At 46.2% G+C, this 27,141-nt stretch overlaps 1 protein-coding gene across 1 annotated transcript in view; it reads right to left on the bottom strand.

Moving 5' to 3' along the window:
* Nucleotides 1-11,006: 11,006 nt before the first annotated feature.
* The window catches only part of LOC8026739 (26S proteasome non-ATPase regulatory subunit 10), a 30,699-nt gene continuing 14,564 nt past the window's right edge, over nucleotides 11,007-27,141 (bottom strand). Inside the window, exons 4-6 of the mRNA XM_029966683.3 lie at nucleotides 25,370-25,545; nucleotides 22,776-22,857; nucleotides 11,007-11,191 (exon numbers count right to left, since the gene is read on the bottom strand). Coding sequence (XP_029822543.3) covers nucleotides 11,099-11,191; nucleotides 22,776-22,857; nucleotides 25,370-25,545 — 351 coding nt within the window. The 3' untranslated portion in view covers nucleotides 11,007-11,098. The remainder of the gene's footprint in view (nucleotides 11,192-22,775; nucleotides 22,858-25,369; nucleotides 25,546-27,141) is intronic.

Here is a 27,141-nt window from a genome sequence, read left to right on the forward strand (position 1 = left end):
GGCAGTAGCTAACTGAGATTTTTCTACTTTGGTGCTCTTGTAGCGCGGTGTAATTACTCTTTGTGTTGTTTTGCTAGTTTTGTAGTTTTTTTTCCAGCAGATTTTCTTTACTACAGTCGTGTAACCGTGTTGCTCCGTCGCCTCCACGTCGTGCCTTCGGTGCTTGTTCCTATGCAGAAATATATCAGGCAGCTTACCAAGTGCGCAGCTAATGGAAAATGTGGCACATTTTTCATTAGCGGTCACAGCAAATGCAATAATATAGTAAGGGTGCAGGCGAGCTGGTGAATGCTAACCATGTTGAATAACCTCAAACTGAGGCAGAGGTGAACATATAAGTCGAAGGAGCAGAAAAGGACAGGACGTCTCAAACTCAGCTACCAGGTTTATTTAGTCCACCTCCTTATATAGCCCACAATCAGCCGCCACCAACACAAAGGGGCAACCTCTAACCAGTTCAAATGCCAAACCCTCCAATCAGCCACCACCAACACAAAGGGACAACCTCTAAAAAGTCCATAGTCCTACTTTGTGTATTGGAGGGTTTGGCATTTGGACTGTTTAGAGGCTGTCCCTTTGTGTTGGTGGTGGCTGATTGGAGGGTTTGACATTTGAGCTGGTTAGAGGTTGCCCCTTTGTGTTGGTGGTGGCTGATTGTGGGCTATATAAGGAGGTGGACTAAATAAACCTGGTAGCTGAGTTTGAGACGTCGTCCTGTCCTTTTCTGTTCCTTTGACTTATATGTTCACTTCTGCCCCCAGACTCAGGTTATTCAACATGGTTAACAGCAAATGCATTCATTATGACCGGGGTGACTGGAACAAACGCTCTGCACAGCGCGTACACGCTCCTGCAACCACTGCAACAAGCGCTGCAGGTTGTCAGCACAACGGCCGCTTCTCCGACGCCGTCAGTTGTTTCCCAGTGCCGCTTCGAAGTTATAAGGTGGCCGTCCTCTCACACTGGTTAGTCACCACTTTTGGGAAGAGGAAAAAGCCCCTTTTCACGAAGTTTTTGTCAATAGGCTTTTCCCACATGTGGATTAGAGCACCCTACAACCACGCAGTTCACCATCGCCCAAACGCAAGCGACGAGAGAAGCGACGGCGACACGCTTCGCAGTCGCTCGGTCACCGGTACGACGAGGCAAACCGCATGAAAGCAACGGGAGCAAACCACCAAGGCGATGAGCTACGTTTTCTAGAAATCACAAAACCAAGCTACGCGACGAGCGACAGTGAAAAGTGAACCGCATGTAAGCGATTTAGCGAGCGACAAGACGAGCGAACGTGACAGCAACAAGAGTTAGTGACGATTTTCAGAGAGTTCTCACGGTCACTCGTACCGTCGCTCAGTTTTTGGATTTCTAGAAATTGTCACTTATCGCCCTGGTCGCTTGCTATCGACACTTTCATGCGGTTTGCCTCGTTGCGCGGGTGACCCACCGACAGTGAAGCGGGTCGTCGTCGCTCGCTAAATTGCTTACATGCGGTTCAGCCTTTACACACGGTACTCGGCGGCAACAAGGAAATTAAAACGGCCCACTGCCCGAGATAAACTTTTTTCTATCTTCTGTTCAACGATATGAAATTAACACACAGTACCAACGGACGACCGCATACCTAAGCTACGGTGCCTCAAGCCAGTCGAACCACGACCTCGAAGATGACAAAATCGAACCTGCAGGCTCAGTGAATACCAGCTAATACTACATACTTGGCAAAAGCCACTGGAAAGCACTCGAAAGACTCCAAAACGACCAGATGCTGCATTTCTCCCTGTCCCCAGCTATGGGCCAGATGCTAATAGCTGGGGACAGGCGGGACAGAGCAAACACGGGACGAATCATTCAATTTTCCCTCCGCCATTCTTCTCTCCTCGCCAACAAAACACAGCGCCTTCGCAAAAGGCAAAGCAAATTGTTGTGTGTATGTTTATACAGCCGGAAGTTACTCTGCCCCAGTGGGCGTCTGGTGTCTCAGCTGTAGATGAGCAATTTAGCCAGTGCGGTACAACCGCTAACCTGGGGTCTTTAACGCGCACCACGCAGACCCCGGTACGATGCTCATTCAAATCGAAACGGGCAGGGGAGGGGACTGAACCCAGGATCCCTGGGTTTTGCGGCGCGAGCTTTCGCTCCACGTGCTCAGAGCTCAGCTAGAGCACTATATAGCTCCTTCGGAGCAGAGTAGCGCAATCTAGAACGCCGCCTCTCGGCGACTAGCGGCGAACGCCCGGAGGTTCCAACTGCGGTCAGAAATGCATGGAGAACGTGAGAAAATCGTTGTTTCTCCAGTATTGTGGGAATGTACGGAATCGCAATCATTTTTGACATAATAATGGAACACTTTAGAATAATTTGCGCTAAGTTTTGTGCCCCGCAAGGACCTGACTTTTTTTAAAAAATTGCCTGAGAGGCATCATGCAGCAGACGACACGGCGACGTCACACCATTCACGTGACCCGCTCCGGCCAACCCGAAAAGCCCATCTCCGCTGCGAGCAAAAATCGTCTGCTTCAAACGCCATTGCCTTGGAAATTGCCTTCTCAAAATTTGCACACTCATCCGATATTGTTAAAACTTTGATAAAGTGTTTAGTGCTTTACTAACTTCACGACAGACTAGTTTTGAAAAGTGTGAACTCGCCGTTCATTTTTTAATCAGCCGTGTTGTGTCGATCTCCATGTATTCTCCCATAGGGCGGGCCGCCTCCTGGAACCCTGAGTACCACGTGACTCGCGCCGAGCCGCTCTGTCGGCCATGTTGTCGGCAAAACACGGAGTTCAAAGGATTGCGCTACTCTGCTCCGTAGGAGCTATAGACCGTTTTATCGTGGGTAGCGCCATTTTGAGAGCGAGAGAGAAAAGGGGAAAGGGCTACCGGCGCTTTCCTCCTTTCTGATTGTGTAGAAAGAGTGGAAGTCCCGGACGAGAGGCTTGGCCGGTGTTGGGCGCCCGCAATGCCCCAACTTCGTTCGCGCTTTCTTGTACGTTTCAAACTCCCAAACTTAATTAGAGCCATGGTCTTTGATGGCGACAGTCCCCCGGTCATCGGGACACCATTGTTGGGTGATAGGGTGCAGGAATAACGACAGAAAGCGTCTAATACTGTCCGAAGACCTATGTAGCTTGCATGGAATCCGGCAAGGAAAGTACGGCTGGAATGTTTTTAAGCTCCATTGCTTTCCGCATGACTGGAAATGATGAACCATTTATACATTTTTGCTTGCAATGGGGCCTATCTCAACGTAGCCGCTTTTAGTTGTAATCAACAAGCGATACACGAAACGTGAACCCCAATTAACTTTGTAAACGCCCGGAGCTGCTACATATCGTCTTGCTGTGCTGTTTTTATCTTCGCGTCCCTGTTCTTATATTTCCTTGTGAATGAACGACGAAGACGCTCTAGATGTACTTTTATCGAACCGCAGAAAGCCTCGAAGTAGCCACGAATTATTTTACTATTTGATGCAATATTTTGAGTGTTCACCTCCAATTTCTATAGCTGGCACGTTCGCTGCCGCTGTTCCCCCCGTCGCCACACAGACGGATGCCCTGACTCAAAAAAAGAAACGTGCACACTGGGCTCGAAAACGCAGATCGCAACACACGAGACGTTCCCTGCAGCGACTATCAAGCGCCTCAAAGCGCCTTAGTCAACTGAAACAACCCACCAGCGGCACTCCAAGGAACGCTTTTGCCGGCTCTCTGGTATCGCGCAAGATATCGCAAATAAAAAAAAAACACAAAGAAAACAACAACAACAACAACAATAGAACTACGTTTTCATCAGTTTCCAGCCTCACCCGGCAGCGGAAATAAGCCTTCGACTAAGTGTTGTAGATGATAAAATCGATTCACTCACCACTGCAAATTATCACGATTAAGATTAATTCAGTTACGAAATTTTACAAGCTGAAACAGCAGTTATCATGAGAAAACTCTCACGCACATTGCGAGCGTACCCCATGTTCATCGGCGGTACAGCGTTCGGTGCGCGCTCCATTCACGAAATGTTCCGAGCGAAGTCGAGAGGATGGCGTTGAGGAAACGCTTTTTCGGTTTAGGGACGCAATCCACTGCCCCCGGAGACAGGGGTCATGTGGAAAGCGATGGAGTTCAAAGACATTGCAGCCGCTCTCGCCTTGCTGGATTCTTTGCAAGCTACATATGTCCTCGGACAGTATTCTATGCTTTCTGTTTTTATTCGTGCACCCTATGACCCAGCAATGGTGTCCCGATGACCGGGCGACTGTTGCCATCGAAGCCTCTGGCTTTAATTAAGTTTGCGAGTTCAAAACAGAAAAGAGAGCGCGAACGAAGTTCGCGCACAGCAGACACCCAACGCCGGCGAAGCCTCTCATCCGGGACTTCCTCTTTCTACACAATCAGAAAGGGGGAAAGCGCCGGTAGCCCTTTCCCCTTTTCTCTCTCGCCCTCTTTCAGTAAAACGGTGCATATAGTGCTCTAAGCTCAGCGCCTCCGCCAAATCCACTACTCCTTAACCTGCGGGTCTTGTCTTTTCTTTTTTGTAATCGCGCCGTTTTCACGCCCTCAGATGACACTACTCGTGCGCGAAAGCGCGAAAAATCGACGTTCACGCAGTAGCCACGGCCGTAAACAAAACCTCGTGAAGTTTTTTTTTTTTTTTTTTTTTTCAATGTTATCGTTTCGGACCTAACGACTCAGCCTTGGGAACGGTACCTTTTTGTTGAGGAAAGAAGTCTTTGAACCTTTGAACGTGAAACCGGCGAAACGAACTACACTTCACCGCCGTCAAGAAGTTCACTTTCACGCGATGCGATTGTTGATCAAGAGTGCTAAACAAACGATGGATCAATAGATTCGGCTGAAGCCTATGAATCGGGCGGCCGTTCGCGCCATCTGGTCAGTAAAAATGAATAAAAACTTAAATACAATCAAAAAAAAATTTACGCTTTTTTTTTTTTTTTTGCAAAAATAAATTAGGCATCGCCGAACGCTCATTTTCCGCCCAAAGGTAGCGCTACAGTGGGCTTTACGTAGTAGCGCTAGAGGTCACAACCATAGAGTTATTATAATGTACGCTAGAGGTTCAACTGGCGCTAGTGTCTAAGCGACTTCCGGGAGGCAAATTGAAGCAGACAGCAACCAGTCTACTTTTGCGGTGCTCCTGTGCATTCCTATGGGAAAACGCACGTGAAATTTGCCTCTTCGCCGGAAAATAACACGAATGGCTTTTATTATTTCGGTTGTACCGGATTGTATGTACACTTATTAATATTGTAAAAGTGTAATTGCTTTAATTACAGCATTTTTCTTTACCACTGAACGATGTTAAGTTTTCGCTATATTTCAGGCCCAAACCTATGTTCCATGGCAGGTATGTTCCATGGGCAGGTATGTTCCATGGCAGGTATTGCTAATATGCCCGTCCTGTCACTCTATGAAAATGACTCCGTCGTGCATCTTTACGACGGTTAAAAACATTCGAATGTAAGAAATAAAGTACGTGGACTACGAAAGGTGTGCCTTTTTATTATTTCCTGTGTCGGGCAGTTCTTATCGGGCCCCTGTTCTCTGACCTCTCCCTATTTGCAAAGATTTGGAGCGTGCGGTTGATGATTTGAACCCAGAACATGCATCTTTGCATATATTCATGAGCAGAAAGAATAAATCAGTACTTATTTATTGCAAATCGGACTATATTAGGTGGCTTTCAATTTATTTTGGTCGCCTGCATGCACAAGGAGTTACTTATCCAATGTTACTGCGTAGTTCTTGTCGTCTCTCTTTGTTTTCCACATGTCCTTCGTTCGTTCGACACGTATATCCCCATGGTGGAAAGCGCCGATGCCGTGTTCGCGCTAACAGTGTCCGTTAGTGGACATAAATACACGTACGAAGCCGTTTTAGCACCGTTTTTAATCCGATGAATTCGAGAGAAAAACGCCGTAACTGACCAATTATTTCGTCGGCCTGACTGAGAAATGTTCCAAGCTACCTAGTACGTACGAATTATTCGTGATATTTGCTCTTATACTCGAGGGCGGAGAGAAAATGTACTCGCTTCTTCCCATAGAAATGCATTACCGGAAGTCAATTTCCGACTGGTTGCTGTCTGCTTCAATTTGCAGCAGCACACTAGCGCCACTTGAACCTCTAGCGTACATTATAATAACTCTATGGTCACAACCAGATGCCAGAGCCTGCCAGATGCTGCAGAGATTCAGTCCAATCCGATACTTTAAAAGTTATAAATGATTTTCTTATTATTTCAATGGAGAAAATGGTGGCTGACAGAGTTTTTGAATACAACCGAAAACAGGCAAAAGTGGGCTCCATTTTTTCATTGAAATTTTCAGAAAATCACATAACTTTTGAATAAGGTATCGAATCGGGCTGAAACTTTTAGCGAGTTCGTTTCACCGCCCTCGTGCCCACGCGTGCCCACTCGCAGCGTGGAACGGGTTCGTTTCGGCCGGCACTCCACGAGTGGTTGCACTCTCCGAGTTCGTTTCAGCGCTGATACCCCACGCGTGCATGCACTCGCTGCACCGAGAAAATCGGGAGTGCGCCAAAATGCAATCCCGTCATGCCTCGCTCCGGCGGGGCCGGCGAAGAGCGGGAGCAGACGACGAGGGTTCGTCTGCTACGATATTCGCGGAACCGAACGGAACAAAAAGTAGATTTTCTGATAGAAATCGCGTCCCGCGGACCACGAAATCAAACGCGAGCTTGAATTGTGAGCGTCTGCTATTTCCCGAAGGAAGCAATTGGACAACCCGTGATTTATTTGCAGGTTTTAAATCACTCTGTTGCCGTACAAACGCTGAAATATACCAGTGTGTAAAGAAATGCTCAGAACAAACGTAACAGCGGCCCCCGAGATGTCTATCATCACCCGTGTGCGGGTGGAAAATTTAACATTTGTCGGCAAAACTCCCCCAGCAGAAACCTCTGTCTGCCCAATAAGCATCAGAGAAAGCTAAAGATGGTAACTTTACCCGAGGATTGGGCAACATCATCATGTTTAACATTTACCTACGTCAGCTAACTTGCCCCGTCGTATTTTGTTCGAGAAAGACCTCGTTCTTGACGCCCTCACCAAGGCTAATTTCTGATCCACCTATAATGACGATCCAAATCGAAAGTCCCAGTTTTGCTGGATATTCCAACAGGCTAGTTTTAAGCCGTACCCTTTCAGTGGTTCACGCATAATACCATGCTCAAGCGGATCAAGCTTCTGCTCGGACAGCATCATCAATTTACGCCGTCTGTAACTATCTCTACGGCAGCCGAGCTGCTTGAAGTCATCGCAACTATAAACTACAGGTTGCAGCGACCAACGTTTTTAGATAAACGTTGGTAGCCGACTGCATTCTCGCATTCTCACGCATCACTCCGAACAGAAAGGCGCTAGTTTCGGTTTGAAGTCGGTACCTTTTCTACAACATAGATGGCGGCAGCATCAGTCTTTCGCACTCGGTGCATTGGGCGAGTTCGTTTGAGTACAGTTTTCCGTGCAACACTCTGTGAGTGCGATGCATTCTGGGAGAGAACTCGAACGGTGCCAGTGCGTGTGAAACGAACTCGCTATTTGACATCTGGTTGTGACCTCTAGAAAATTGCCTCTAGCGCTATCTTTGGGCGGAGAATGAGCGTTCGGCAATGCCTAATTTATTTTTGCAATAAAAAAAAAAAAAAAAAAAACGTAAATTTTTTTTGACACCCTGAAAAAATTTCCCCCCCTCTCACCCAGTACATCGTCTGCTCCTCCAAGTGGGCTGTACCTAATATCCGGCTGGCGTGCGAACTCGGTTTAAAATCGCGTCATTTTGGAAATTTCAAGCGCAGATGCACGGATTTTGGTATGCAAGTTATCGTGAAATACTATGCTAGATAAAAAGACTAACAGGGTTCAATTGTGCAGTTACCTGCGTGCAAATAAAAAAAAAAGGGAAAACTGTGTCAGATTGGATGGTCTCTCCGGCGAAAAGTAAATTCGGTTGCTGTACCTTTTTTACTATACAAATTTCGTACTGGAGTAGGTCTTGACCAACCATAATTGGAAGTCTGAAATAATAATAAAAATGTGCTAGAACACAGAGCGCTATAGGCTAATTTCGGAGTAGTCGTAACTTTCTAAGAACGTAAACCATTTCACGACGGCAGCGACGAGCAAGAGTTCGATCTTCGGTACAGCCCGCCGGTACAACTCAAAGATGGAGAATGGTAACCTCCCAGCTTGTCGTCTGCTAGCAGAGTCGAGCACGTGCCCTCTCTCGTTTTACCCGCCGAACCAGCTGAATTTCCCAAATGTATGGAGAGGGCACTGCTGACTAACAAAATGGCGCCGCCCAGAGAGTGCTAAATGGAATGGTCTATACAGAGTTTGGTCAATGGGGAGTGCGGGTAGAGCTAGGGCGTGCACCAGACGCAGAAAGTCGGCTTGACATGCTCCCTTGGCCAACCAGAAGCCTAAAAGAATCCCGCCCTAGCGGTGGTAGCGAGAAACTTTTTAGGTCAAAGGTATATGTTGGTATATGGTTTTAATAAGAGCGTAAGAGTGAAATGTAGTAACCCTTTATGGTTGAAAATAGGGTGTACGTGATGTTTCGATCATGATCATGCAGAAAGATGTAAGAAACGAATGCGCCTGTCAACTCTGTTTTGCTTGGACAGAGTGTAAGCACTCGGACGGCAGATTTCCGGCCCTCGACGCTTGGCATACGAATTCTGTCGATTGTTTCGCTAGTCACTCTCTTCCACCATGATTTTGGATGACCATGATTGAAACATCACGTGCAGCATATTTTCCGTCAACAAGAGTTACTCCGACGCACTTATCAAGTTTGTTTCTCGTGACCACCGCCAGGGTATTATTTCTGGCTTCTGGTTGGCCACATTCAAATTTTTCTCGTTTGTGGCCACATTCGAATTTTCATCGTTTGTGGCCACATTCATTGGCCACAAACGACAGCAAACACAGGGTAAAGATCAGTTCAAAACGGGAGCCATTTCGCGCTGCCAAACCGCAAGCCCAATCTGCTCGCCGAAGGCCTTCGAACGCTTGGAACTGGTCGGATCCTCGAGCCCGTATACGACTGCACTGCCGCCGCATACATTTGGGATCTTTCTATGCTTGCCGCTCGTCGGTGCCTGATCCCACTAACCCTTTCTTAGTATGCGCCGCCTTTTCCACCGCTTGGTGGCGGGTATATCGACGGGTCATTTCTCGTTTCCTTACTTTCTGAACTGCATGTTTCTTTTTTGATTTAAAATACTGAACAAAAACTACTTTCATGAATGTTTAGAACGGTTCGCGCCACTTATATTTTGTATTTCGACTAAAAAGAAGCTTTTAACGACTCTGACCAATAGTAAGGCCCGCTTCAGAGGGGGCAACTTTTCCAGCAATTTTGAGGTTGCTGGCGGGTTGTTCCCTAGCTTTCCCTAGATCGACGCAAATTGCTGAGATCGGGTCCGGCTCGAACAAGCAAGCAACTCGGAGCAATTCGAAGACGGTTGAAGCAGCCACAGCCAATCAGAGACGCAATATTTTCACGTGACACCCCTGTGGTGGTGATGATGACAGCTAAAGACTTAGTTCTGGTTTGAAATGGATCGTTTTTGGAAATGAAGTTTCAGAAAAATGAATTAGTATTCTCAGCGCCGTTCAAAGATGTAAGAACGCGTTTTTAGCGCATAGCTGGGTGTCTAAATAGTGAAAGAGAAATCAAATTTAATGATGATGATGGCAAGTCGGAGCAATTCGGTTGCTGCGTGTGAACGCGGGTGGCCCGTGTTGCTGGTGTTGTGACATCAAGTTGCTTGGTGAAATTGCCCTGTCTGAAGTGGGCCTAAGCCCAGGACCAAAGACTTCACATATCGCCCACTTTCGCCACTGCCGGTCGCCCTTGTAGGTGGAAGAGGTTCCGTGTCGTCCAGTTAAAATACAACGCATTATTTAGTTACTCTCTCCGTGCCCGCTGGCTTGCCCGAACCCCAAGAGACATGGAAACCACAAAAAAGGTAGAAGTTTAAATATGATTGCAGGGCCCCTTTAACATCTTGATAGCTTCGTAGTTAACCTGCTCGTTATACATAAACCAAAAATAAAATCTAAACTAAGCAACAAACTCGCGAAACCCAGTTAACGACAGGAGCCAAATGCAACGCGACTGCAACCGTACGAAGACGCAGGTTAGTGGAGGCGTAGAAGCACAAAAAGTGTACCAATCTTTCAGTGTTACATTGTGTGCGCATTTATATTTGTTACATGCAGGCAAGGTAGAGGGATTATTCAGCTCGCTTTTGTGCTGGATTTAATATTTGAAGCGAGACGCGTGCCGAAACGACGCGAGAGAGCTGGCAACATCGCCGTCGGGTATGTCATGTCCGAAAGGATCAACTGTCGAGCCGGTCAAGCCCACGCGCTGAACAAGACATTTCCAGTGCCAAGAAGGACCACAACTTCATATGCATGCGAGACAGCGACACACGACCACGTCAACACAATACCATCAGAAACTAAGCAGAACACAACGGCTACCACTGGCTACCCTGTGACGGCCGCATTGACAGGGGACGTCGACATAATAAAGCCACTATTTTTACCTTTCTACGGAAGTGACATCATAGACGTCAAAATAATTCTTGAAATATTTTGAGAGTGGAGTTGTTGTTTTTATAAAAAAAAACCTCAAAATTTTTTACAAGAATGCAGTTGCAAAGGGACTCCTTTATGCAAAGTAACACTCGAGTAGCAATAGAACTTTGGTTGGGGCTAGTTGGTCCATATCGATTAAAAGGTTAAAAGGCGCGAGCAAACAGGACGAAAAAAGACGCACGTATGACACGGACAAGTGCCAACTTCCAACTGATTTAATGTAACACCAAACATCGTCAAACTGTCAATCCCCATCATCGGTATCTGTGTCTTTTTTCATCCTGTCTCAGTTCGCACCTTTTAATTAACACTCGAGACTTCTGCAAATTTCTTTTTTATTACCAGTTGCAACGCAGGCGGGAATTTTACCGAGTTGCACCGCATCATCGACAAGGACTGGCTGAACCTTTCCAAGTGACGGCTCGCTGCTGTACTTTATTAGGTCGACTCAACTCAGTCGTCGACTCTCTCGTTCGGCTACCAAGACCTCGATCATTCTTCGGAGGGGAGGGGCAGCCACTTGTAGAGCCGTCTTCTCTTCCTGCACAGTGGATGCCAAGCTCACCGTAAGAAAATGTGACTTCCACCAGTCTCTCGAAACATCCAAAAAACTTCGAGCGTTTTTCTTTGTGACCAAATTTGTTTCAGTGAGGCTGCAAATGCAAGAATTATTTCAACACTAATATGAAAAGAAAAAAAAAATTTTAAGAGGCTTACATGAGACAAATTCGTTTTTTTTTTTGTTACATCTCGCACAAATTTTTTTTTCTTTTTTAATATTTACGTTAGACACATTTTAGGAGAGGGTAGTCCCGCTCTAGGCGCCGCCCATAACGAAAGGTGCTTAGCTAGCAAAGCCCCGTTTCCCCGCGCTGATTGGCTGGAGAGGATTGATGTGTAAGTTTTCGTTGTAAAATTGTATCCGTGCCGTAATAGTAGTTTTATCGAGTTTTTTTCTTTATCTTTGAGAAATAAGTCATTATTGTTTTAAAAGATATCCAGAAATTGCCTTTCCTGCTTCGGTTTTAAACAATAACAAACATAGCTGCCGGCGTTTGCAGTGTGCTCAACGAACGTGGCTCGTTGAGCTCGTTTATTTCTCTAAGTGTGAGTCGTCCTGCGTTCACCGAAGTGTTTAAAGGAAGATATCCTCGACCAAACTAATTTGCGGCAAACAACTGTCACAGGTGAGCACCTTCGGAAGCGCTCTGGGTGCTTGTTTTCGTAGAGGGACTGGCTTAAGTTGAGCGTCCCTTGTCAACTATGTTGCTTTATCTGGCTTGGCACGTTCATGGTGAATAAAGATGTTGGTTCCCGTAAAAGTGGCGCCGCTGCTCTGTGAATTGCGCAACTGTCGTGACTGCGACCATGTTTTCAATACTGAGAAGATACCTGCGCAGGTAAGAATTTGCGAACCATTTGGCTAGAGGCAATCGGGCGTTCGGCTCGCATCAAGTTTGTCCAGGTATGTTCCCGTCATTTTGCTTCGAGAGACAAGTAAGTCTCAAGTTTTGCAGTGCACCTGGGCTGCCAAAGAGAATATTTTTAGATGACGTTTTAGTAGCACGTCATGACACTCACCCACTTAGCACACGGATCTCATGCAAAAAAAATAACTAACAGAAAAACTGGAAGGACTGCATATTTATTTTTCTTGATTTTCTTTAGTATTCTCGGTCACTTTTTACCAGACATCGACAGACGCTTGTATTGGGGCGTGGCTCCTGCATGATGGAACGCTAGAATTTCACTTTCATGGTTGCGAATTGCGAGCTTCGCGGAAGTTTTTAGACGAAGGTGGAAAAGCAGATGGACACCGACGTGCAGCTCTCATGCCCGCGTGTTACGGGCATTGCAGACGACAATAGACTCCGATCAAAAAGCAGATGATGCCGGACGCTGTCGCGCGTCTGCTCGCATGACTAGCAGGCGGTGTCAGACGCTAGACTAGGCACACCGGATGTTGCAAAAGGGAGACACTAGGCTTGCGAGCGTGTTCGGCCGAGCAGCCATGCCAATCCAGTAGTGATGGGCAGGGCTCAACTCTAGGCGGGGCCACTAATCTGTGGACGGGGCTTAGAGCAGGCCGTGACCTCCACCTTAATAGCACCTAACAACGTAAATATTGCGTGAAAAAATTTTTTTTCGTGGGTTAATTTTATCTATGCTCTTTAAGATTTTTTTTGTTTTTATTTCTGTGTCTTTTTAATTTGTTTGGGTTTTAAGGCGCGTTCACACTGGCGATGTGCAGCGCTTGCGCAATAACTTTCATCACAAAAGCGATCATCGCGGAAAAAAAGAGACGCGTTTCGAGCAGTCGCTAGCTGACCCGACTTTTTGCAATGCAATCTAGTCGCAGAGCCGCTCAGCCAATCAGCTACGTTCAGAGCGAGAGTTTTTGAAAAACAACTCTCTCATCGCACATGCCAGTGCGACCATCCAATTATTTTTGCAATGGGATCTAGCCCCATCGCGCAAGTGCTCCACATTACCGGTGTGAACGTGCCTTGAGTGCGACCGCCGCAAAGGCTCGTGATATGAGGACACGCTGGCGCCATCTAACGGGTAGCCCTGGAATGCTTCATGCATCATTCTTTCATCTCGAAGTAATTCCGCCAATGGGCTACCTTGCAGATAGTGCATAGATTCCTGAGTGTTCCGGGGATAGATGGCGCGAGTGTGCCACATTTGCAACGATCACGCGGAAATATGTGAACCACATCCTCCAAGTCTCCCACTAAGGACGACATCCGCACTACCTCGGTATCTGTCGCTTTAAATGTGTCGCTGAAATTTGACCACTTGACGCCGGCCAGTGTCGGCAGACTCCTCAATTCCATCTGGGATAATTCACTTTTGGTGAAACAAATTCTAAATATCTTGGTGGGTGCTATCGTTTCAACACACTTCTATACTGGTTTGCGGAATGTTAGCTTCACACTTTCTATGAAACTTTGGGTCATTTCCCGTAGCTACCGAAGGAGACGGTTGAAAAAACCCACCCAAATCGGCCCATTGTCGACGCAATAATGAGCGAGAATGGGTTGCCAAGCTCGTCGTTACCCGTACAGCCGGCCACAAGGTGACAACGGCAGGGAGCCCCTTCCGTTGCTCCACCTCTGGTGCCTTCCATGACGCTTGAACGTCTCGTGCACCTCGACCAAAGCACACCTCGAGGCCCGGCGTCCGAATGATACGCTCTGCCGTTCCCATTCTGTCGGTGACAATGGCTACAAGAATGCAATCTTCATTCTCGTCTGCAGACCAAGAAGCCAACAACTGAAAGGTATTTCCAACCCAGCGACGGGGCTCAGATGCGTAACGTGCCCCATACGGCACAGTTCTAACTGGGCACTATGGACGCGGCACTGACTGCGCCATCTAGGCATTGCATTGGCCCTCTGCTGCTCGAGACTTTCTGTTTACACACGCAACAGGGTGCTAACCGGAAAACGCGTTGCACGTGTCAATTGGCCTTCACCCTGCAGTTATGAGATCGGCACGTCCGTTCCATTCAGCTGCTGAAAATTCTGCCCAATGGAATGTATAATTGCCCTCGGAGCCATTGACAAACTACAAGTTGGAGTTGCTCAATGCCCAAAAATTTTCTCTGCCAGCGAGCGTTGTTCCTTCGGTCAGCTTTCCTCGATGCCGCCGTCGGAACACTCCACCTCCTCGCGCTTTGACCCGTTCGTAAAGCGTCATCTCAGTAAGCCTTCCTACCGTAAAATACTGAGCAAGTGCCCACTCATAATTTGAAAATAATCGCGAAAAAATCTGGGATGGGTGTATGTGAGGTCATCAAATTTACATATATAATTACCGCGCATATTTTTTCGAATGTTTCATCTTGGGGGTAAGCACTTAGTGTGCAGTGGGTGGATGCACGGCATTCTACGGCATTCTCCCGGGGGGACCTATTTCCCCGCTCGGGCAAGGAAGCCTCTTCCTGATTTGGGGAAGGTATGGCTTCAGACGTGTGTGATGGCAACCTCTTCGACACATTCCCACCCTCGACCGCTTTTGGGACCTCGTGCCTGGCGGGTAACAACTATTTGTCGTCTTGCCGGCGCGGCGAGCATTTTGGATGGGGGCGAGGTGCAGTCATTTTAAGAGCATCCAATAAACACTCTTGGACTCTGTCCTACCCTGGACCATGTTCTACGTATTCAAGAGATAATAGACTGTGTAGCGGTTGTTGGCACGTCGGAGGTGTCTACTGAACCGATTCACGGTAACGCAGCCTAAACATTGTTTACATTGTTACGGAGATGTGGGACTGTGCTACTGGGTGACGGACGGCTCCCGATTCGAGACTGCAGTCACTGCTGAAATAACCCTTCGGTACTGACGGAGAGGTACTGACAGGGTATACCCTTCGGGTATACCCTGTCAGTACCTCAGTTGGTATCATAAAATATTAGGACAGGAGAGGACAAGCGCTACTTTCAACTGACGTTTCAATGAAAAGATAAAGGAAGAAAAGGACAAAGATAAATTTATATAAAATTGAAAAAGGAAAGGATTTAGAAGGAGGACTGAGATAATAAAGACGTTAATAAATAAAAAATATTAAAGGAAAATTATTTAAAACTTAGTTCAACCAACTAGGCCACCTACTTATTTTGTTACAATTTTTTTCCTCTGCTGGTAGCAGTTTATTCAGGATTTTGCTACCAACAATGATCTCTGCATTGTCTCTCGAATACGTATAGCTGAGGACACATACCAGAGTAAGGGCCTCTCTTTAAAGCTCATCTCGCCCCCCAAGGAACGCTTTACGAATGGAGCAAGCAGGGGTGACCAAAGGAATACCCCCAGTGTTCACTTCCTGAACAACCTTGCCGACTCCCGAAGACCGCCTTGGGGCGACGAGGGCTGCAAATTCCCCTTATCACCAACCTCAAACGCAGGAAACAGCTTTTTGTCTCCGGTGCAATAGTAGCCTTCGGAAACCAAAGTGAATTGAAAGCACGGGGTTTAGTGGCAATCGATTACCTTGAAAATCAAGATTTCTCCTCTTGGAGTTGCAGTTCATAGCCATTGGGCCACAGCCTTTGCTCGACGCCGCACTGTTTACGAACAAGGCCCTAGCGTCTACTCTCTTGCACAACTTACAAACAGTAAAGTGTAACATTTTACTGTTTGGGCTTGGCAGCAGCAGACCAACATGACGCCTAAACTGTTCTTCGTTCTCGTGCAGCTGCTGATCATGGCATCCCCATGGCCAGTCGACTACCATTCTACAAGTCACTTCGTCCAAGGAAACAACCACGCTACAGTGCTGATTGTAAACATACACTTGCCACGTGTGAACTTGCTGTCCTTAAACTTCACGTCGTATCGACAACCACTCCGCGTGAGCCCCAGAGTTGCATCGTCACAAGTCACCAGACCATCTTCGACTACAGCGCCAGCGCCTCCGGGGTACAAAAGAGCGACTGAGGCCAGCATCCATCACTGGGCGTGGCAGCAGCAGACCAGCATGACGCCTAAACTGTTCTTCGTTCTCGTGCAGGTTGGTCAAATTGATTCTGACTCTCACAAAAGCAATAACATCTGTCTTTTACTGCTGCCAAGCCCCCAGGCATGTTCTGATTTCATTTCCGCTATAAACTCCCTAATCAAGTTGGCCTTATCTGGCAACGTAGAACTGAACCCTGGGCCTACAACTGAGGAATTGCTTGCGCAGATTCTCGAGAGTCAAAACAAGATGGCTCAAGACGTAGCAGACATCAAAACGTGGAAATCGTCATTTGATCAAGCGCTTGCAAAACTTGATAATCGCTTAGATTCTATCAAACGGACAATTGAAAACCTGAGCATGGAAGTAAAGAAAATACAAGATTGCGAGGAGAAAATAACAGGTCTAACATCTTCCGTATCGCATATTGAACTGAAACTGGACGATCTTGAAAACAGATCACGACGCAACAACCTAATATAATTTATGGTATTCCTGAGGTAGCTCAAGAGACCTTTTACGGTTTAAAAGAGTATGTAAGTGTGAACATCTTCGAAAGCATGCTAGGCGTCACAGTAACTTCCATCGAACGCATGCATAGGCTAAGGAAAAATCAAAGAAACAAAGTGTGACCAGTTATAGTGCGGTTTTTTGACTACAATGATAAGATGGCCCTCTTGAAAAATGTTACGAAGCTAAAAGGTACTAATATCGCTATTGGCAAAGATTACTCTGTTCGTGTACAGTCATTGCGTCGTAACTTATGGGAGAGCTCCCAAGCCGAGAGAGCTAACAAACAAAAGGTTAAACTCGTCTATGATAAGCTCCTTATCAACGGTGACGCCTATGTTTGGAACTGTGATACTGCTCAGCGTGAAAGGCTGCATGCAGCTTCTTCATTTTCCCAACCTTGATGTCAACTTACAGGGCCAAGTAGTTTTAAGCTGATTAACGTAAATGCTCGTAGCCTTTTGAACAAGCTTGATGATCTTGACATATTGTTAGCTGAGCATGACCCCGATGTACTGGTCATCACTGAAACATGGCTTCATAGCTCTATCAGTGACTCTGAAATTGTTCCCAGCGGATTTAAAATCATTCGAAAAGACCGGTGCCCTCGAGGTGGAGGGGTCGCAATAATGTTAAAAGATACGCTAAACTTTACGGTTATGAATGATGTTGATGGAACCGAGTCTTGTTGAGCTAGAATAAACTCATTTTCTCCTCCCATTATTGTTGGTGGTGTTTATCGTCCCCCTAATGCTGACTTGTCGTTTTTAGAAAATTTATACTCACACCTCACGCCCATTGTAAAAAAAATAAGCACGTTATTATTGCAGGTGACTTTAAAGGGACCATGAAATGACCTTTTTACTTTTTCCAGATAACTTTTACATTAAACCGTCAATGTTCACTGAATGCCGAACAGGCATCCGTTTTCGTCTCGGTTTATTAACTTTTACACAAAAAATTATTGAAATATCGACTTTTTCATTCTCTCCAACTGACCGCAAAAGAAGCCGTGACGTAGACCGTTTCTGGAACCGGAAGTTCTCTCGGCAGTAGGAGAATGGGAGTGTTAGCGGCAACGAGTTGGGGTGCGCCGGTAGGTTTTACTGCGCTGATGTCACCGACGTATTTCCTGAATCGGCGCCTCTCATCGCCGCATCGCAGCTGAGCGAAATTCAATGAGATATGTTGCGCTACAGCGACAGCATGGGACTAGTCCCATACGCCGGTATGCCTGTTGGGAAGTGTAGCGAGTCTTGTCACCACCCCGTCATTGTTGGCAGAAGGGCCGGCCCGTGTCAGTCGTTTGCAAAGCGACGTAGATGGCGTTTTTCGCGGCCTCGGAGATGCAGGAGGGAGCCGACGTTAAAAAAGATACGTTTGAACTACGAGTGTCAGCAAGAGCCACGTAAATACCTGTTTACACTCGGAGCGGACGCGCGCGCTTGATGGAAGTCTTGTATTCGCGCTGTTGGTAAGCGCTTCGGGACCGTTCTTTTACGATTGCAACTCGATACTGACGCGACACTCGGCAAAGAAAGGTTGGACCGGGGTCGACAGTGACGTGCAGTCTGTCAGAATAAAAATGGCATACCAATAACAAAGTGTACATACCGTGTTACGAAGGCAATCCATACGGCGTTTATTTCAGCTCTATATCACACAAAACAAGAAGATAGAATTGACGAGAGTCCCTTTTCGACGAGTGTTCGTCAACGCTGCCTCGGAAAACAAGGGGAAGAGATTGACCTTCTCACCTCTTAATCTAGAATTGAGGTCAGTGATCAAACTATAATACGGGAAGGGTCCACAAGGGTCGCGCGGGCATATTCCATTTAGCACGCCAGCCGGTCGTAGGCAGACGGTCTTGCGACGAAGCAACGCAGCGCCGAGTCGGAATGCCTGCTAGGCCTATACGCTTCGTCGGAGTCGGTGAATCCAGCGTTCTTGTTCGTCGTGGTCTGTTTTAAGTACTGTTTTCTTGCTGCTTGAAGTCGGCACGCGCGGGAAGAACACGTAGAAAAATAAACGTTCAGTCAGTCAGAGCTTTGAGAGGAAGGAAAACAAAGAAAATAAATGTTCGTCGGTCGCCGTCACCCAAGTAACTGGCGGCCCTGCCCTACTGCGCACGCGCAGTAGTTGCTTCGTTTACCACACGATAGATGGCGCTTGGCTCTCAGCATTATCAAATTTGGCAATTTTCGCCACACATCTCTAATTATGCTACAAAATGTGGATCTGAATATTATTTAACAAAACTTTTAGGAAACATTCGCCGGCTATTTATTGTTTACGATCGCGGTGCTGGTGAGGTAGGCTCTTACCCAATAGGCGATGTGGATTCGGCTGACGTGCACCGATTCTGCGTATGCATCGTAGTGAACAGGCGAAGGAAGGAAGGCGCAAAAGAGTCCAGTTTTCTTTTAAAAGTTCTATAGCAAATAATTTTTGGGGCTCCCTATTTTTGTGTTTTTGTGTTTCTTTTCACACCTTTTACGACGTGCGGTGGATGAAACTCGATTTTAAAATCATTTCATGGTCCCTTTAACCTTCCCAATATTAGCTGGGAAAATCTTTCTCCTTTGAACCACAACTGTACTGATTCTGTCTTGTTAACTGAAATGTCGTTCAATCTAAACTTGTATCAAACCGTCACTACAGCCACACGTGTTCAAGGTTCATTGTCAAATACTCTTGATCTCGTGTTTGTTTCAAGTGATGTCGCGAAGCGCACCTTTTCTTGTGAGGTCTCGGAAGGCATCTCAGATCATCGCATTGTTGTTTTTGAATATAATCCCTCTAGTGTAGGTTGTGCTAGTCCTGCTCGTAAAAGCACACGCAGACTGTGCGATATTAAGAACGCGCTCGACGAAAGTGTCATTGACCAATTTGAAATTAAACATGACGTTTTTCTTAGTCTGTACTCTTCGCCAGAAAATAATGTTAACGAAATGTAGTTGTATTTCAAAAATCTAGTTCATGGGTGTTTGAATCTTTATGTGCCTAAAAGAACTCTCCGCTCCAAAAATCATAACAAACCGTGGTTAACGCGTAATATTATTCACTTAAAACGCAGAATTCATAGATTGCGCAAAAATAAACACAATCTTCTACTAGGAGAATATGCTGACAAGATGAGGGAGCAAAAGCAGGTGTTAAACAATTCTATACGCAAATCCAAGTATAACTTTTTTAACGTCTCACTACCTCGCTTTTTAATAACAGACCCAAGGAAATTCTGGCGATACATTTCTCCCAAGAAGGAACAGCTAGATAAAATAATTGTTGACAGAGTAGACGTAACTGCGGGCAAAGAAATGTCCACCGCCTTTAACCAGTACTTTTCCAGTGTGTTTTCGCAAGACAACGGTGTCGAACCGAGCTCGCCAGATTTCCAGTTTGCACAGTCACTGCCTGATATTGCCGTCTCTGAGGAAGGAGTGTTCGCTTCTCTGCTCAGTCTAGATACTAAAAAAAGTTCTTGTCCCGACAATATACCGAATGAATTTTTAATGAGATACGCGGAATGGTGTTCTAAATATTTATACTGTTTATTCGAAAAATCGCTACGAGAAGGTTCAGTGCCAGGTGATTGGAAATGCGCAAGAGTCGTTCCCATCCACAAATCGGGGAGCACCGATGACACTACTAATTATAGACCAATTTCTCTGCTGTGCACGGTCAACATACTCCTTGAGCATATAGTACATAATCATATTTCTTCTTTTCTCGAAACAACCAACGTTATTTGTTTTGAACAACATGGATTCAGGCATAAGCTCTCTACGACTACGCAACTTACGGAAACGGTTCATTATTTTTCGGAAATTATTAACAAAAGGGGGCAAACGGATGTAATATTTTTAGATTTTTCGAAGGCCTTCGACCGCGTGTCACACCCCAAACTTCTTGTAAAACTATCTAAATTATTACCAAATGGCAAAGTGCTTCGGTGGATTAAAGACTACCTATGCGATAGGAAACAGCTTGTTGAGGTAAAGAAGGAACGATCATCATTACTACCGGTGCATTCACGCGTTCCCCAGGGATCCGTGTTAGGCCCTCTCCTTTTCCTCGTTTATATAAACGACGTAGTAAAAGATAACATAAACATAAATTTTCGCCTATTTGCCGACGATCTGGTTATATTTTCTGAAATTAAAAATGACGCAGATCAAGCTAATCTCAATTCGAGCCTCAAAAAAATCAGTGACTGGTGCCAGACATGGCAAATGCAGTTAAACCTTGAAAAATGTGTTTCGATGACAATAACACGTAAAAAGCCTCCGTTGGTCTTTTCATACAGTTTAAAACTCTGCTCTGCAACAAGTTTCTTCATTCAAATATCTTGGAGTCACTATATCTTCTGATCTCAGATGGAATGCCCACATTGACTCGCTGTGTCAGAAGGCGATGTTCAAACTGTGGTATCTGAGACGTAACTTAAGACACTCTACATCCGCAACAAAATTAATAGCCTACAAATCTCTCATCAGGCCACTTTTAGAATATGCTGACATTATTTGGGATCCACACACATTATCGAACATAAATAAACTCGAAAGTGTACAAAAGAGGGCACTAATATTCATTTACAACAAATACAAAAGATTAGATTCTGTGAGTGCCCTATACAACATAGCCGGTATCCAGCCCCTCCAAACGCGTAGGAAAATTAACAGACTCACTTTCCTATACACACTGATAAACGATGGCTTTAGAATAGACAGGTCACTCTATGTCACACTAAAATCTGCGAGCACACGTAGCTACCATGCCTTATCACTTACAGACTATCAATGCCATACCGACTGCTTCAAGTTTTCTTTTTTTCCTAAAACCATTACTGAATGGAATGAGCTGACTTTTGACATCGTAAACAGGACTTCCACCCAATCATTTAAAGCCTCGCTCTTTTCATTCTTTAAATAACCTCGAGGCTACTTGTTGCTAATTGTTTTGATTTTGTTGTGACTGCTGTCTGTTAGCCAATCTTTCAATGCACTGCTCTTGAAATAGTTTGGCAGCTATATATCTCGAACTGAAGTTGTGTTGGTCGTTTGTGTATATAACATCGTTCAATGTCTTGTTCGCTTTCTAGCGTAAATGGTAAAATGTACACGGCAAAGTGTATAATGATGCTCACTGTTTCGTTTCATTGTTGTGCAATATTTCGGTTGTGGGTTTCACGATTTCTGCTCTTTACTATGTTTGTTGCACTGGCCTTGTTCCATATTGTACGTTTCAGTCATTGTTTATAAGCCCGTCCTACAATGCCCTCCTTGAGAAGGCAGTAGTATCTGTAAATAAATAAATAAATAAATAAAATAAATAAAAATTTTAAGCCCCCTATGTATACTACAGACCTCGACCCACAAGGTCTTTCGATCAGCCCGCCATGCTTGAGGAAACTGCCCAAATTGAGCCCTGTTTTGCCCTCAAGGCATGTCTCAATTTGAGACACACCTTCAAGGCAAAGCAGGGTCCTGAGAGGAGCTTATTTTGCTATTCTTGTACTATAAATATACTATCAATAGTCGACTATCGATGGTTCTGTGACACTATCAATAGTTTTGGACAAACTATCGATAGTTAATTTATCGATAGTTTTGCATCACTAGTTCCCACGCATATTGTGCTTAGTTTCCTGCGTCGTATCTATTGGATATTGTCAGCATCAGTTCTATCATTCTCCATAGTTGTCTGCCTTGTTGGCACATGCCAAAGTTCCTATGTACTTTGATTTATGTATAATGAGTTTTCTGGGTCCCCATTATTGTGCGATGTCAGTGTTTTTAGCTAAACACTAGATTTAAAAATATAGTGGATGTATTCTGTCACCTGACATTCTTTTATCTTTACTCTTCAATTTTGTATTTCATAATTGCTTAGTTAGGATTATATATTTAGTTTTTCCCCATTTATATTTACTTATTTCCTTTCCGGCCCCCAAGACAGCGACAAATCACTGATCCGGCCCCGTAGCGAAATGGTCAAGAAAACAATTCCTGGAGAAAATTCCACCTGTTCTGGACGCCCTCCATCACGCGCCCGTTGTTGTGCGCTCGTGAGGCTCAAGCGACGCCCAAGTGTTGTAGAAGGTAGGACATGGCCTAGTTTCGATAAAAGGACGCTGGATGTGTGGACCGACCTTGTTCGGAATGTCCGTCCTGCAGCCCGCCTGGACGAGCAGCCTGGCCGTCTGGCTGCGCTCCTCCTCGCATGCCAGGTGCCTGGGCAAAGATCAATGGATAGCTGCCAGCACGTCTTGCCTCGCTTCGCAAAAGCGGCAACATCGAGATGCTTTGCAGCAAGCTCACATCGAGCTTCGATGTGTCTGATGCGTCGGGGATCTTCTGTGGCCGACGTAATGCTCGAGCCTCGTCGCCTCTCGACCGTTGCAACGCACCAACTGCCGTGCCACTCTCACAGAATCACAGCTCCCCCCACTGATAAGAGCCATCGACATGACCTTCAGCCACGACGCATAAATGTGAAACACAACTGTCTTCTCCCGCTAATGTTACCGCGAGGTACACTTTCCTCACGTGTGTTGGAAAAATGCACTGATTTGGTCCAGTCAGTAGCGAGACGACATAATGAAAAACGGTGCACAAAGGACGGGACACACAAGCGCTGACTTACTGGTATTTATGTGAGGAAAACAACGTTACTATAAGGGCACACGTGCAGGGGAGATCACAGGGTCAGGTAACACTTGGTCGTCAAAAGCACTGGCTAGGAGGGGCACTTCCTTCTCATACAGCGTTATCTATGTTAGCACGCCATCGATAACGCTGTGTGAGAAAGAAGTGCTCTTTCTGGCCAGAGCTTTTAACGACTAAGTGTTGCAACCAATGTGATCTGCCCTGCTCTTATCATTTTCCTTTAGCTTCTTATTCTTTTTTGTAAATGTTCACGGTGTGAATGTATTGCTTTTCTTTTTTATGTATGAACATTGTTTTCCTCTCATAAATATCAGTTGCAAGTCAGCACTTGTGTGTTTGATGTGCTTCTCTCCTGCTTTACTTTGTGCATGTTTTTCATTGTGTCGTCAACACATACCCATAACTTAGCCGCTTGTAGACTGATTTAAAAAAAATTAAACTGCAGTTTGATTCATCCAATTAAAATTGGTGAAGTAAAAATTTTTTAGTGTCCAACATTTTTTTTTTAACAATATTCTTGTGCCACGAAGAAATCGCGAGCGCTGCATTTAGAAGGCATAAGGTGGCTTCGAGATCTGCCAAAAATAGGCGCATGCTTGTCCCAAATAGCAAATCCCTTATTTCCAGACGCCCAGACGGACCAAACGACCGAGGTATTTTGACGTAGCATGTGTCAAGACCACATAACAGTACCTGTATGAGCTTAGACAAGGAACGCTAAAATGTGGTGGCATCCGTACTAAAACGCGCTGCTGTCAAAAGGACTCTTTGTTCATCTGAGCAATCTCTCACAAATCTCCCTCGACACACATACCATATACATATTTTACACACAACTGTCCAGTTGTGCCAACGTGAAAAACTGAATGCGTCCATGAGCTTTCTTTTCCTTGCGACTGTCCCCTCAGCTCACTAATCAAGAGCTGCGAGGTCAAGTTTGCACTTTATTAACACCCTCTGCTGCACAAACACAAAGGACACAACCTTTTGAAGTTAACAGCTGATTTCCACAGCACAAACTGCCATATTTTCTGGCATATAATGATTGGGCTTTTTCCATTTACAAGCTTTACATTATGCGAGATTCCATGACAGTGAAGTCTGCTTTCCTGAAATGACAAACTCGTATTGGCCAAAGAGCACGTTCACCCTTTGGCCGAAACTTTTTTAGAGCAACTGGCAGGACATCCCATGGCGCGACGCCTCCGTGATGTAATTTGCTGCCACTTGGGGCCCGACGCGTGGGTGGGATGGGGGGCAGGAGGAATGTTCCGTTTATGCATCCGAAGTGGTCCCAAAGTAATGACATTGCGGAATGTCACGATACTGCGTCCTAGGTGCTCGGGGAAGAAAGGCGAGCAAATGAGAGCGTCGCTTTTTTCTTTGCGTCCCAGTTTCCGGCTGCAGGAGCTTCTATGAACTGTCGAGCCAAGAGCGACTCGTGGAGGAACTTGCATCTGCCGCACCTTCACCGGGGTCGTAGCAAGCACCGAGGAATCCCAAATGAGGCAAAGACTCCGGTCGGAAGCTAGGGGTTCGATTTTGGTCATGGCGAGAGCGCTCTGCCGACTGGACGTGGCACCACGGCTCGCGCCTACCAATGAGACACCCATTGGCAGGCTCACATTTGCGCAATATTTTTTTTAAAACGTCTCGCTAACGTACAAAAAGCGAGAGAGATCTTGCGGCATCCGATGCGCTTATCCACTCCTTCATCCACTGGTCCATGTCAACTTCTATACGGCGGCGGATGATTTGCGAACAAAGCGCGAGTTGTCACTGTCTTCTAATGTGAGATGGCGGATGATCACAATTTTAGCCCGCGTCCATTTTTACATTGCCCAGTGCTCGGTTCCTTACACACAGTGAACTTTTTCCCCGATTTGTTAGCGGATGACGCTCAGTGTTTTCTTTCCCTATTTCCATCTGCAAATGACGCTCCGTAGCCGAAGAACTGCCTTCTTCACTCGCGTCGGACAAACCACCTAAGAACGCTATCTTCGCTCGCTCCACGAGGCAAATTAGATCGCACTCTCGCAGTGACCAGAATCGGATCCCGTGGTCCCGGGTTGCTCACAGCGGGGTGTTGCCGACGGCGTCTCTGGCGTCCAGGTCCAGCTTGTTGCGGTAGCCCTCGAGGAAGAGGCGCACCACATGGTCGTGGCCCAGGGAAGCCGCCCGGTGCAGTGGCGTGCTGCCCATGTGGTCCCGAGCATTCACGTCCGCATGCTGCTCCAACAGCAGCCTCGCAACCTGCATACCAAACCCTTTCAACACCGGGTCGAGCGAACCCAATACGAGATGTTCGCTCCCAATTGGAACGTGTGTCTTCAATTCAGCACCCCGACGTTTCTGCGGTCGAAGCGATTCAAAATAGATCCAATCGCTTCATACTTACCGTCATCGCTCTGCCAGGGCAACATCTATGAAATCAAGTTTGGACCTACCTAACCTCGCATAACGTAGGACTTACTCCTTGTCTGAGACAGTGTTCGATCCGTTCCCCTTTTTTTACCCTCGGCATCTTCCATAATTATGTACAGTTTATGCCAGCTCGTTTGTGCACTTACTCTTTGACAGTGGGACTTTCTCGCTTGTTTCAGAAATTTCCAGTAGAAACCAGCTACAGTGTAGACCGCACATAACGTATGTCGCGGGAGTCGCGAAAATCCGCACTATAAGCGGTACCGCGCTATAACCAAAACATCAATTTTTCAGGCCAAAATACATGCCGTGAGACAACTTACACTTGTAAAAGAATTTATTTTATGTTAGATGAAAAATAAAGTTTAGTTTGAGGAAAGTCTTTACTTCACCAGACTAGTATAGTTCTGTTTCAAGTGTGTTACACATTTTGAAAGAAATGAGCGGCTTTTGCCTGGCGCAGCCTTTTAAAGGCGTCGCGGGTTGCGGACGGACGTTGCGAGCGTTCAGGATTGCTAACCCTAATCACTTTTCTCCGGAGACGAAAACGCGTAAAAATTCGCATCCTTCATAAGGTACGCGCCAGTAATACCTTGAACTTGAGCACACGCATGAAATGCGCCAAATAAGAAGCCCGGGCGATGTTCGAGGACACAAATGCTTAGAAATCACCACTGTAGTCGAAGTAAGCAAACACGACGACATGGTTGTTTCTGCCGTCTTGAAAGCGCCGCCACGACATCGCCGCACGAGTAGGTGGATCTTCCCTTCTAGTACGTGCTGGGTTATCATAGCGACACACAACGAAAATTCACAGTCAAGGATAGCGCTTTTACGCGGAACGATGAGATGAACGGACGGCGATCACAACCGACGCCACCGACGCCGTTTTTGCGGATAGAAGCAGCCGGCCGGCAGGGTTGCCAAGTGTTTGAACTCTAACCCGCCAAACGTCTACGAGATATAGCCCAAAAATAGCCAAATGTCGATCCAGAAAAATAGCCCAAAAATAGCCCAAAAAAACTTATCATTTGAAACGTTTATTTTGAGCAGAAAAGACACATAATACATTTTTATCCATCAAATGCCCCAGAAATGGCGTCCCTTGCACGTTCGGCGAACTTCCTGAAACGCTCGTACAAGCGCATGACGACATACCTTCCTCTGTATTGGGACGCTCACTATACACGTTTGCAAGTCCGGTCTCAGGGCGCCGCCATCTTTCTCAGTGAGGTGCGCTCTTAGGCGCGGCCATAATCCGATTACGACGCCTTAGCAAGGCTTCGTAATCGGGTTATGGCTCGTCCAAGCGCACCCCAGCCAAGCAAGATGGCAGCGCCCTGAAGCCGTACTCGGGAGAACTATGCAGAATTCAGACAACCTAAAGAATGCGCAGAGCAGGTGCTGTTAAGGCCGCAAGGAATC

This window comes from Ixodes scapularis, unplaced genomic scaffold (genome assembly GCF_016920785.2).
Source record: "Ixodes scapularis isolate PalLabHiFi unplaced genomic scaffold, ASM1692078v2 PGA_scaffold6__148_contigs__length_123643588, whole genome shotgun sequence".
Lineage (NCBI taxonomy): Eukaryota > Metazoa > Arthropoda > Arachnida > Ixodida > Ixodidae > Ixodes > Ixodes scapularis.